This window comes from Passer montanus, unplaced genomic scaffold, assembly GCF_014805655.1.
Source record: "Passer montanus isolate IOZ18808 unplaced genomic scaffold, ASM1480565v1 scaffold66, whole genome shotgun sequence".
In the NCBI taxonomy this organism is placed as follows: Eukaryota; Metazoa; Chordata; class Aves; order Passeriformes; family Passeridae; genus Passer; species Passer montanus.
Window position 1 is genome coordinate 4,371,957 of NW_024371704.1, and position 13,474 is coordinate 4,385,430.

General features: G+C 39.6%; 1 protein-coding gene across 2 annotated transcripts in view; it reads left to right on the top strand.

Annotated features, from left to right (window-relative positions):
* The window catches only part of FAM171B (family with sequence similarity 171 member B), a 31,750-nt gene extending 19,633 nt beyond the window's left edge, over positions 1 to 12,117 (top strand). For both annotated transcript variants that reach the window (XM_039728755.1, XM_039728756.1), the window contains exons 2-8: positions 2,394 to 2,627; positions 3,352 to 3,444; positions 3,735 to 3,890; positions 5,680 to 5,847; positions 9,630 to 9,746; positions 10,264 to 10,387; positions 10,650 to 12,117. In XM_039728755.1, the coding sequence (XP_039584689.1) occupies positions 2,394 to 2,627; positions 3,352 to 3,444; positions 3,735 to 3,890; positions 5,680 to 5,847; positions 9,630 to 9,746; positions 10,264 to 10,387; positions 10,650 to 11,985 (2,228 nt within the window). In that variant the 3' untranslated portion in view covers positions 11,986 to 12,117. The remainder of the gene's footprint in view (positions 1 to 2,393; positions 2,628 to 3,351; positions 3,445 to 3,734; positions 3,891 to 5,679; positions 5,848 to 9,629; positions 9,747 to 10,263; positions 10,388 to 10,649) is intronic.
* Positions 12,118 to 13,474: the final 1,357 nt, after the last annotated feature.

The window sequence follows — 13,474 nt, forward strand, 5'->3', positions numbered from 1 at the left end:
CATGGCTAAAAACAGGCAATCATATTCTTCAGTTCACCATGAGAGAGTGAAAACAGCACAGCTTTCTACAGTTTTACAGATTTTTTTTTAACCTCAAGGTTCTAAGGAATTGAGGTTTAATATGGCTGTAACTGAAGGAGGTGAGAGGAAGAAATAGTTTGGCACAGAACATCCTCTGAATTTACCAACAGCTGCAGGAGGGCTGTGGCTTTTGCCCCCTCTCCTGTGTTTTCTTGTTAGGCTTTTTTGTCAGCAGGAAATGGGAAATACTCATTAAAAGTATGAAATGATTGAAAGAATGTGTCTTTCTGAGTACATTTTAGGTTTAAATTTTTCATGACTGATTTCAGCTGTTAAAACTAGGCTCTTTTTCTCCTAACTTGGCTCCAGCTGTTAAAATACCAGTTTATAACAGGCATTTCTGGTGCTCCCTCTTACTGGCATAAGCTTGAATTTTGTACCACTGTATTTCTTACTTTTAAACACCACTTCATGATAGACTCCTGACTTCCAAATGATTACTGGATAATAATATTGTACACAGCCTGTTTCCTCCTCTCTGTAGCCTTATAACTAGTCACTGGCCAGGGGCATTGACCTGTTTTTCAAGTTTTGGCAGCCCCTGGAATGATGCTGGTATCTGTGTGACTGGATCAATGCCTGGAGGAGCTGTTTGGAGCCTGTAATTTGCTGACATGACATAATTATTTTTCCCCCATTATCACATGATTTAAAATCCCTCTAGCACAGCAATTTAAAGCAGTTTTATTCTCGAAATATCTTACACAAGGAAAAGAAAAAAACAGATTACATGGTTCCAAGATTTTTGTGCATTTTTTGATTAATTCTGTCAAATGCATTTCAGTGCCACTAGGTTTTTTTTAATTTTTTCTGAAAATATGTATCAGTTTGCTCCAGGAGATGTAGATTTTTGTATAACATTGCAGAGAATCAATCTGGCACAGCTGGTAAGTTTTTGCTGTGTATGTGGTAAACATAAATGAGGCCAGTGTAGCTTTTGTTATGTGCTGATCATTTTTTTTTTTGCATGAATATATAATATGCTCCATGCATACAATAGATCTAAATAAATACTTATTCCCAGCTTGGAGGGCATTTTCACCACATACTGGGTTTTTTTGATGGATTGCACTGGGCTCCTCAAGACCTATTCATTTCAGTCAAGGCCAGTGGCAGTAATCTCTTGGTGCAATGTCAATCTCAATTATAGTGGGGATGACACAGTGAAATTGAAGTATGATTTTGGGTAGATACATGTCAAGTAACTTAACTTGACATTTGACCTAAATAGAAATACATATTCATGATGAATGGATTTGAAAGTATTAGGATTCAAAGTAGTGCAGTGATATTGAATAGTAGTAGATCTGTATTCAAAATACTGGAAATTCTGTTATTGAAACTATTTTTAAAAGTAATATTTTAGGTATTTTAATTTCTAAAATCAAATTATTCTGGAAATAATGTGGAAATCTGTCCCTTTTCACATAGTGTGAAAAGACTCCCTAATAGTTTATTTGCCATCAGGGTGAGAGAGAAATTGTGATTCAGAGCACCTCGAGACTGTTGTTCAAATGAATTGATTATTTTCAACATACTTTTTAGCCACTGCAGTTATGATCTCTGCAACACACTGAGTATGGTATGAACTATCAGATCCTCTAATTAGAGTAGAGAAATGCTATTTAGAAGTTGCAATGTAAGAAGGTGAAAAGTAGCCCAGTGCAAGTCTGGTGGGAGATGGTAGCTTAAAATAATGTCTGGATGCATTTATAATAATGTCTCACGTGTAAATAGAAGTGTGTTGTCCCACTGTCTGTAGACATCAGGTTCCCTGCCTTTACAAACTCAAGGTGCACCTTGAAATGTGTGTCCCAAGCCAAGGGCTGGATAAGAAGACCATCTGTATTATCAGTGTGATATTGCAGAGCACAGTAAATCTCACGTTGTCACAGATGCATTCTTCAAGCTTAAACAAAAAGGGGAAAATTGCTTTGTAATTTGGTTTATATTTTTTTTTTGTTTGTTTTAACTGGTTAGCTGTTTTATTTTCTAAGTTTGATAAAAAGGGGAAAATTGCTTTGTAATTTGGTTTATATTTTGTTTGTTTGTTTGTTTTTTTAACTGGTTAGCTGTTTTATTTGCTAAGTTTGATAAACTTTTTGACACCTTTGTACCTCTTCTTAAGGTTTTTTGGTTTCCCCTTCTCTGGGGTATATAACTGCACGGTTACCCCTGCCTTTGGCCAGGGATAGGGATCCACTGTGCAGTGCATGAACAGCAAAGACCTGAGCTCCAGGACTTCTTTACAAAACTGTGGTCCTTAGCTGTGATGCATCATCATGACCTCCTGTTTTTCTTTTTGTCAACAGGATCTGTTTTCACCCTAAAAGTTCAAGTGAATGACATCATCAGCCATCAGTACCTGCGACAAGCGGTGGTAGAGGTGTTTGTTAACTACAGCCTGACAAATTCTACTCTTACTGGCAACAATGGAGCAGTGCTGGTCAAAGTCCCCTACAAACTGGGATTAAGCCTAACTATTGTCTCATACAAGGATGGCTACCTGCTGACACCTTTGCCTTGGAAGACTGCGAGAATGCCAAGTGCGTAAGCGTCTTACGGTCCTATTATTAAACTCTCTCTGGCAGTAATTAAATTTTTCTCCTAAGCTGTCTGGGTGGTTGCTGTCAGCTGAACACAACTCAGTGAGGTCAGTCAAGGGAGATGGTGCCTGTCAATGCAGGTGTAAGGGTGAATGGTCTGTTAAACTTGTCAAAATCCTGATTACTCTAAAGCAGAAAACAGCCCTTTTAAAATCTAAGTGGGTTATGTTGTGACACACAGTGAATTCTTATATTTATTTTTTTTTGCCTAGAGTTGGCAAAGAGCTCCTAATGTGTCCTGACAAAAATCCTGTTGACCTGAGTAATTCTTGGAATGCCAATGCTTTTTGTTCTCTAAGCAGATATAACCTGTTACAGCTCTGCTTCAGCTGTGTTTCCTCACAGGTTTTCTTGTTTTACTACTGCATGATCCTAAAAAGGCACATGATTTTTTTAAAAAGGGAGACTTTTAAGTCACTCTTTAGTGACTTTCCAGTCACTCGTTTATCCATATGTATAAAACAGTAGCAAACATTCAACAGAAGTCTTTCTGCCTGAACACTAAAATATCTGTTCTGGATAATAGGAGTAATTTATTTAGTCTTCATATGCTCTCTGGTTTATTAACTACTCTCAAAAGATCAAAAGATCTTTAGATTTGGAGACCTGGGGGGATTTTTTTTTGGTTGCACAGTGTAATAACAGATATTATCATTTTCCACAGTCTACTCGTCCGTGACGCTCTCATTATTCCCACAAAGTCAAGCTAATATATGGCTGTTTGAAGATACTGTCTTAATTACTGGGAAACTGTCTGGTAAGTTCTGTGCATGCAGACTGTAACTAAACACTTTGTGATAGCCATCTGCACCCACACGTTAAAAAAATTAAGCATCATCTTATTCTCATATAATACCTGTCAAAGCCAGATTTTCTGTTAATTATGTAGCTGTGCAAGGGGCTGTGACAAGTGCTAGACTGGAAGTCCACAAATCATGGAGAAGATGGGTGTAAACAGGTTGTTATGCTAAGTGGATTTCTGAAGGGTAATAAAAAAACACTTTGTCTGTTTTACTGTGGCTAAGACAAAATATTACTCTTTTACAGATGCCAAATCTCAACCGAGTGTTCAGTTTCCAAAATCTTTAATGAAGCTTCCAACAAATCACATTGCAAATGTTACAGCCTATCTGACAGTGCCAGAGCAATTTTTGAAAGTGGACAGCTTTCTCTATACAACAGGAATTATTCTAAATAAATCAGGTATGCGGATATGATGCTTAGGAATTCTTATAAAGAAAGATTATAAGAGTTTAATACATATGAGTGCACAGTGTTTCAGAAAAACATGTGCTTAATTTAAGAGGGCCTGAACCTGCTTCCATTGTATTAAATCAGAAAGCTTTGTTGCTCCTAGCTCACAGGAGTGACCTATGAACACATCAGGTGTGTAATCAGTGATACTCTATTTTGGGCCATGCAGCATGAGAAGATATCTTGCTGCACTGAAATACAACTTCAGAATCTGCTTCTTACATTTATGTATATGTATTTATGCTCAGGATTTCATGAGACTGTGGAACTGGTTTAGCAAACACTTCAAAAATGCAATTATAGCTAAACTGTACTAAAGAACAGTTAAAGAAATCAGTGAAACAGCAGCAGTTAACTTCAGCTGTGGAGTTCCTGCATTTTCACTGGGGTGATTGGTTCTGGGGGTTACCCCCAGCACAAAGATTGCACGGAAGCCCCTGCTGGGCTCACAGTCAGGCTGAGCGAATTTGGGACCAAGTGGTCCCTGTGTGTACAGAGCATGGCTGGAATAATGTTTTCTGTGCATCTGTTTCACTGGAGAAGCACTAAATGGTTTCATGAGTCGTAACTCTGCTCTTATACCATTGGGTTTTGTTAGTATCTGTCATTCTATCAGATAGTTTTTAAATTTGCATAGGTACCGTAATCTCTGGTAGATTGTACTGTGTGCAGTTCCATCTTTCTTTTGTTCTTTTCTTTCTATTCCCAGTGGATCTGAAGCCATGAGGCTCTTAAATTCATTGTGGTGCAGGGAGAGGGCACTACATGGCTTATTTAAAGTCATTATACCCTATTCTTTAATTTTCATTCTATTAAAGGCAGCATATATACTGATATTTTGACAAAGATATTTTAAAATCTTTCTAATCTGTGTTTCACCTCTTTAAATGGAAGGCAGAAAGAAAGAAGCAAAGGAGAATAAGCAGTGTTTATCCTCTTTGAGTTTTCCCTTCAATCTGTCTGGCATGTGTTTTAAATTATTCATATACCCCTAAAGGAATAGGCTTCCTTTTAGGGCAGGTGGAAGCTAATTGATATCTGATGTGCCAGGAGTTCTCTCACAACCAGCTTCTAACAGCCTGCACAGATTTAACATTATTCTGCTACTTAGTAATTCTGTTTCAGCTTCTCTCACCATCTTGTCATACTGGGCATTCTGGAGCATTTGCAAACTGCTGAAAGGAAAACAAAGGAAAGAAACTTTCAGGCTGCCTTGTAAACGCAACATTTCCTCTGAGTGCTTTGACAAGCCTCATGATTAACTATTCAGTTAATTCTGGCTGCCAGATTAGGAAATTAATCCTTACAGGAGAAGTTCCATATGCTTTCAGTTTAATTCAGTGTTATACACATTGTGATTATACCAAAATTCTTGTATGATCTGTATTTCACACCAGTTAGGGGCTTTGTAATCTGATGATCTGAGGGGAAAAATCCTTCCTTCCCCACCCCAAACCAAGTTTTGCCTCATGGTTAGTTCTATGGTCAGCACAGAACCCAGATGTTGCAAATGTGCTTCTCCTATAGCATTGGTATAGAAATGACTCGGTTTTGTTTTAATCATATGTTGTTAAAAGCTCAGAAGAAAAATAATGTTGATTTTTATTTGACCAAGTTGGTAACAGCTGACTGTGTAGCCAGATGTGGATGAGGACTTGTCTTTAGTAGCTTAAATCATAATTTATTTCTTTTTAAATAAACTGTGAAAGGTGAATTACAAGATATTTCTTGCCTTCAGGTTTCAAAAGCATGGAATTAACTCCTATTGCTGCCATATGTGTAAATGTTCTTTTGGCTGGGAAAGAACTGAACATAAAGGGTCCCATTCAGGTTACACTTCCTCTTCCCACAACTACTGTAAAATCAGGAGATGCTGTACCTGCCTGGACATTTGATATGAAAATTGGTAAGTGGGTTATTTGTTATTTATTCCTTCTAGCACATGCCTGTAGGTTTGGGCACGTGACAATGTGGGTCATGGACCAGTGATGGCATTATTCTATGAGGTGATGGTCAATAGGCGGTGATTTATTTTAATGGACTATCTTGAATTGTTCAAAGGTATTTCCCTGCTTTCAATAGTTAAAAAAGCTTAGGTAAAATTCATTAGCATACCTTTTCCCTGCATTTAGTGTACTGGATTTTTATTTTCATGGGAGGCTGAGTGTTCACAGAACATATATTTTAGGTGATGTTAAATTTCAAGCCTAGTAATTTTGTGAATTCCTTCTTATAAGAAAGCAAACCAGAACTGAAGGTTTGGATGCTTTGTTTCCTAGAGTGTAGCTCTAAAGATCTTTTGATGCTAGAACTGGAATAGATATTGCTTCAGTTAACAAAAACAATTCAGAAAGTGAAATGAAGGGGAAATGAGAGTTATCCAAGGGAACAACATAGTTCTTCCAGTATTCAAAGAGCAGGCTGGGAATTAGGCATTCTGAACCTTTTGTCATCCCTTCACATCTAATTTTAGTCAGGAGTGAGTAATGAGCTATGTCCATGTAACCCATTTAGCTGACCTGTATTAGGTGTGGGTGCATTAGTGTCCTGATTGTCCTGCATTGCACCTCACAGTCACCATCACACCTGAAATATGAATATACATTGAATATACAGGCTTGAAATATGCAAGTGAGTGAAGTCACATCTTGCTCCTTATCAAGGCAAAAAGCTTTTGTTCAATGTCCATGTAACCCATTTAACTGACCTGTATTAGGTGTGGGTGCATTAGTGTCCTGATTGTCCTGCATTGCACCTCACAGTCACCATCACACCTGAAATATGAATATACATTGAATATACAGGCTTGAAATATGCAAGTGAGTGAAGTCACATCTTGCTCCTTATCAAGGCAAAAAGCTTTTCTGTGTTTGGAAGTACAGGAGAGGGACACCAGCTCTAACAAAGTGCTGTTTACATGGTCAAGAAAGAAACTGATCACCTTAAGGAAAAAAAAAACTGAAGAACATGGATTTGAATTAAGGACGTGCTAATAAAATTTGGCTAGGCTGTCTTGTGGGGGAAAAAGTAAATAGGAAATAAGTTTTTGCATAGAAGATTCAGTCTGTCTATACACCTAGAAGACTTTAGAGGGGTAATTGGTGGAAAGAGATGGCATTTTAGAGGGTTTTAGTCTGAGGTGGTAAAATATCACCCAGGGTTTAAATTTCTTATTGCCACAGCCACTTTTGCAAGCTCCTGTGCTGAGATTTTTTACCTTCCTAAACAAAGCTAAATCAACACTGTTGTTAAACAAGGAGTTGACAGAACTGGAGCAGCACAGGATCAGGTTAGAATACAAACCAGTATAAGGTGTTTATGTGGGGTTTGAGGTCCTACTCAGCATCCCTACAAGGCTTGCTGGCCTTGGGAGTAAAACAGGAGGCAGGAGCATGGTCTGCTGATCCAAACCCCAGTAAAACCAGTTGTTTCTTCTTCTCCAGTGGGATGGGCTTTACAGAGATTCCATAAAGGCAAGCTGTTTGTAATGGATGCTCTCTGAGGTGTACCGTTCACTGCTGCTTGCTGAGGAGAGGGACAGAAGGATGGTGAAAAAGGACAGCAACTTTTGGGGCATAAATTAACTTGTACTTTTTCTCCCATTTCTTTCCCTCTAACAGTAAAAATTTGCAACTGTATTTGCTTTCTGGATGTTTATTCTTAAGTATATTCCTTTTATTTTTTTACCTTTTATCTGATACATGCAAAATTACTTTTTCCCAAGGTAACTGAGTAATAGCAAGGTGTTTTTTAGTCAAGGTTCTGGTGACTGAGGGCAGCTGAACACCTCAGCTCTGCAGCAGGCATTGCAGAGCATCCATAAGGAGCAGCAGGCTCCCATCTGAGCTGAATGCAGAGCTCCTGCTGCACTCAGTAATGAGCTCTGGCCTCCAAGATGCTGCATGTGGGATGTCCCCAGCAAGACACTGACACAATTTTTAACTCTGAAGCCCTTGGGTAATGTGTTATGATGGTAATCAGAGCTCCCGTGTCAGCATTGACAGTGGCAAGGGAACAGCTCTGTGTGTGCTGTGGGCTGACCCACATGCAGCAGGAAAAAGACAGAATCTGCTTTCACAGGTCTGCCTGTGCAGTGCTCCTGGGGCTTACTCCAAGTGTAGTACTGGGACTTCCTGGAAAATGAGCTTTGGTAATTGTACTCAGCTGCTGTAAATGCACATTGTTCATCTGTATCGAGTGTGGCTTCCTTCTTACGAAATGCTTTGCTGCATTAGTGCTAAAAGTACTTTGTGGATTTTAATAGAAAGCTTGCATTCAACATTAAATTGGAAATTATATCCTTCTGCTTGAATGGCAGTAAACCATAGAGAAAATGGGCTTACTCATGAATCACATTTTACTATTTTTCCTTAATAGCAAGTATTTTCTATGTAGTATATTGGGGGAAGATGTAATTTACTGAAAAGGATTGCAAACATTGTACAGCTTCTTATGGATTTGTTCAGTCAAGATAGAACTTCTGGAGATCTAGAAGGTTTTTTTGCCTTTTATACAAGGTTTGCTGGTATTACTTCTGACTCTGGACAAGATTTCTCAGGTGGCTGAGAAAGCACGTTCAGGGCTCTAGGTGGTTGCTGCTGCCTTTCCCCTCTGCCAGCCATCACAAGCACCAGGAGAAGGGAGATGCTTTATTTTCTCTGCAGGTGTCTTTATTATCTGTGGCAGGTGTCCATCCTCATCTTTACCTCCTGGCTGGGACATATTTACTTTTCCTTTGCTGAAAGAAGGGTCCTGGAAGAAAATCAAATTGAAATTTCTATAAGCTTCAGCTTACATGAGTTATACTGTTTACATACTTTGATTATTGGTATTTTAAAAAAAACAACCTGGTGGTTCTGTCTACTTTTCAGTATTAGCAAGTTGAATATAGAAGGTTGGTTACATGAGGCTTTTTCTGTCCTTAGAATTTCAAAAATGGCCCACAATAAACATATTTAAGTGAATTAAGTATAGTTCTCTCTCTTCTAATGGATTGTAGAAGCTGGCATACCATAATACCTTTCCTTTGCCCTGCCAAACAGATGGTGTGGAATCTGTGTCCTAACAATAGCACTTCCTTGGGCTAACTGAACTGTTACAGCCTCGGGGCAGGGAGGAGGAGAGAAGCATCCAAGACAAACATTGTTTATCCTATTGTGGCTTAATACGATTAAAATGTTTTCCCACTAAGTTCTGCTAGCTGATGTTAAACTTGTGTTCATATGCATCAGTTACCTGCTCCCTCATTTTTCAGTCTTTGCCTTCATGCATGCTGAAGGTTGTATAATAGGTTTTATTTATGTGCATATCTGTGAAAGACAGTTATTAATAGAAAATGTTACCTGCTCCCCTCATTTTTCAGTCTTTGCCTTCATGCATGCTGAAGGTTGTATAATAGGCTTTATTTATGTGCATATCTGTGACAGTTATTAATAGAAAATTAATCATATTAAGTTTACTTCTGATGAGTAATGTTGATGCTTTGTTTCAAAGTAAATGGCTACAGATGGATGTCAGGAGAGGAAGTTTGCCTGTTTAGCTAAAGCTGTGTAATAAACAGTGGCTGTCAGAAGTTTCAGTTTTTCCTGTGACCCTGTATATCTTTGATAGTGGCCCAGTTTCTGGTGGTTTGAGGTATAGAAGAATCCTGCATGGCATGTGCAATGTTTTGTCCTTTTTTCCCCCCAGGTGCTTGGGTAAACCGTGGGCTAGGAATGGTGAAGGAAGTGGATGGCCAGTTAGTATGGACATACACTGCTCAGCACTTGGGCTACTGGATAGCAGCTCCACTGCCTGGAACCAGAGGTATGGCAACAACTGCCCAAGCAGCTGCTGAATGCCCCATAAGGCTGTCAGTTTGATTGCTTCATTTAACAGCAGGAAGGGAGAAGTGACATGCAGCTTCACCACTTGGCTAACTTTTGTTTGAGTCCTTACAGCGATTTTCTTGCATGTTTTGTAAATTCATATGAAGGGATCTATCAGACAAACAGTGCGGCTGATTGCAGAAACAGATAGCACTCTCTAACAGAGTGCTAAGTAGAGAATGTAGACCACTTTTCTAAGTTAGTTTGGACAACTAATACAAATATAATTTGTTTGGAATGAAGTAGATGTCATGGTAAGCCTTTAGTATTCAAGATGAACCTCTTATTTTCACCTATCCTGCTGAAACAGCAAGGTGAAGAGGGAAGGCTGAACATCATGCCATTGGAACACAAAATCGCTGGAAAAGTACTGTTCAGTTTATTAGCTCTGCACATCAAGTGGAATCATTTGGTTTTAAGAACTAATGCTTGTCTGGTTTTGTTTGATAATCTAGAATCCATTATTAGTGCTGTTTCCAAGGACATAACAGCCTATCACACCGTGTTCCTTACGGCCATACTGGGAGGAACTGTTGTCATTATCATTGGATTTTTTGCTGTTCTTCTTTGTTACTGCAGGTAAGCAAAAGTTCCAGTGAGCTCATTATGAGTGAAATTTGAGATTGATAAAATAGTCTTTTGAGGTTAAGACTTGTTTTCTTAGCTCAACTGTAATGTGTAGCCTAATATTTTTTTTAAATTATAGTTGTTACAGAACTTTATTTTAAGTTTGTGATGTCAAATTGCAGTACAACTTCTCAACCAAAGTCTAACCTTCAGCTTTGGTCAGTCCAGTATTTCCTAATATGCTCTGCAGTCACCTTGCTTCTCTTTTGCATAGGGATAAATGTCGTCGGACACAGAAGAAGGAAAAAAACTCAACCAAGCTGGAGGTCATAAAAAAAGACCAGACAACGTCAACAACTCACATAAATCACATCAGTGCTGTCAAAGGGTCTTTGAAGCTGGAGGATAAGTCCCAGTTATATACACCGAAGATTTCTTCATACAGCCCTCAAAGGAGGCTGTCCATAGACACAGAAGATGGAAAATCACAAGACAATTTTAAAATCTACTCAGAGGATGCTTCTTATCAGTCATCCTGTCAGACTGGTCAGGCAGGAAATTCAGCCCATTCAGTGGAGCCTAGTGCTGGAGTGAGGCTTTTACAGCAGCCAAAGCACAGTAACAGTACTATTTCCCAGGCTCCTAGGGACATTCCAGACCAAAACAGGTACCTTTCACTGAAAGAGGAGATGTATGGGCTTTCCCATATCCCAGAACATCTAATGCATATTTACAATCAGCCCATTGCTATTCTTCAAACCACAGACCTTTTCCACTCCCCAGAACAACTGCATCCTGCTAAATCAGCAACTTTGCCAAGGAAAGGGCAGCTGGTGTACGGCCCCATGATGGAACCCATGAGTCGGGACAGTTACATGCAAACACTCCCCAAAATGCCAGTGCACTCTCATCCCCAGCCTTCTGCCTGCAGAGATGAGAACAGTGCCCTGGATGGTGAAGAGGGCTTGCCCTCCCAAACACCCAACTGGAGCCGGTACACCAACAGCTTACTGGAATCTGTCTCTGTTCCTGGGACACTGAACGAAGCAGTTGTTATGACTCCGTTTTCATCCGAACTTCAAGGGATTTCAGAGCAAACACTGCTGGAGCTCTCTAAAGGAAAACCATCTCCGCATCCTCGAGCATGGTTTGTGTCCTTGGATGGGAAGCCAATTGCTCAAGTGAGGCATTCTTTCATAGATCTGAAAAAGGGCAAAAAAACTGAGAGTAATGATACAAGTCTGGACTCTGGTGTGGACATGAATGAGCATCATCCTAACAGGAAACTGGAGAGAGAGAAAACTTTCATTAAAAGCATGCCACATTCTAAGATTCTTTACTTGGAAGATCTGGATCTGAGTAGCAGTGAAAGCGGGACCACTGTTTGCACTCCAGAGGACCAGGCTGTGAGACACATTATGGAAGGAGGGAACGGGTCAGTCCTAGAACAACATCATGAGGAAGGTCTAAGGAAAAAATCTCTGCCAGGAAGTCATGAGTCTGGTATCCCTTCTGCTAAAAAAAGGGATAGACCACCTCTCATGAAAAGAGATAGCAAAACCAATATCTGGAAGAAAAGAGAGGAGAGGCCGCTTATTCCTATAAATTAAAACACAATGTGCTTTGTGCTGTTGCTCTCCCTGCTGGTTGTTGATCTCTTGCCTGCTTCTGTAATTCTGCAGTGTTGGGTTTACAAGGGAAATGTTGTTTTCTAGTATCAAGAAAAATTTCATTTTTTAGCACACAGATTGAGGTACCAAACTTCAGCTGGGCAACTGATAGTCCATGTGAATTGAAAACAGGGAAATGCTACTATTAAACTTTTCCAGTTCCTACTTGTACTGGCAGCATGAGGAAGGCCCACATTTTACTTAGCCTGTCATTTTTGGACACACCTTTGGGAATGCACAGTGAGAAATGTAGGCACATGATTTAACTTTTTTGTACTTGTTGCTAATGCAATGGTAGCCTAGTTAAAGCCATTCCTAGCCTTGTTCCTAATCAACATGACCATCTGTACAGTATTTTATATGTGAACTTTTCTAGCTATCTGTTGTTACTTCTTTGTACAGTGTGAAATGTTTCATCCATTGGTCCCTCGACACCAGCAGATGAGCTCTGCTGGATTCATCAGCAGAGCTCTATAGCATTACTGCCCTCCCTGTGTGCCCATCCGTGTGCAATTCCATACAACACTGAGGGAAGGGGAAGTGTACAAGTGTGGCCACTGCACTTCATGGTCCCCACTGTCTTAAGGTGTTGCCCATCTGCTTTGTGTAGACCTGCTTTGTCATGGCCCCTGGATGTTGAAGACTGGCATGGGCTATGAAGGGTGCACGTCCAGCAGAACAGGACTGGTTCTGGTAGCATTTGGAGCTGCAGCTACTCCTGATCCCAGTGTCTTGTTTTGGCTTCTTTGTCAGTGAACATCTTCTCTGTGCTGTTGGGCCAGCTGTGCTCCAGAATACAGCCTTGAATCTCTGCCTATTTCTAAGTGAGAGTTTGGTGTGAACATCTTCTCTTCTCTGTGCTGTTGGGCCAGCTGTGCTCCAGAATTTAATCTCTGCCTATTTCTAAATGAGAGTTTGGCCCATGATGAAAAAGTGTGCAAGATTAGACAAATTATGCCTTGGAAAGAGTTTGAGCAGGAAAGCTCGGCACCGTTGCTTTTTATTTTATGTTTAAAATAATGAGAGATCATTTGAGGTTTATGTGCCTACATTTTGCCAGCCTGAGCTGCTTTTGTCTAGGTTTGCAGAGGAGTTAAACAGGCTTTAAAAGTTGGGGGGGAGGGTTATGAGCATGAGACAGCAGATTGCAAAATTTGGTCTATAATGCAATATAAACACTATTTATGACTCATCTTAGAGTTAAATTTACCAAAAGACATGAATGCATGAATTGTAACTAAGATATGTATAGAGGAAGGAAAGGCCATCAGAATATTCTTTAATTTTAACATTCATCTTGTCAAAGTGATCATTTCAACTTTGGCTAACAGAAAAATGGATGCATCTCTTAATGTGCTTCATACAGTAAACAGAATGTATTTCTGTGGCTTTGAGGCTGTTTCCCTGGTGAAATAAGTTCCAGCATTTT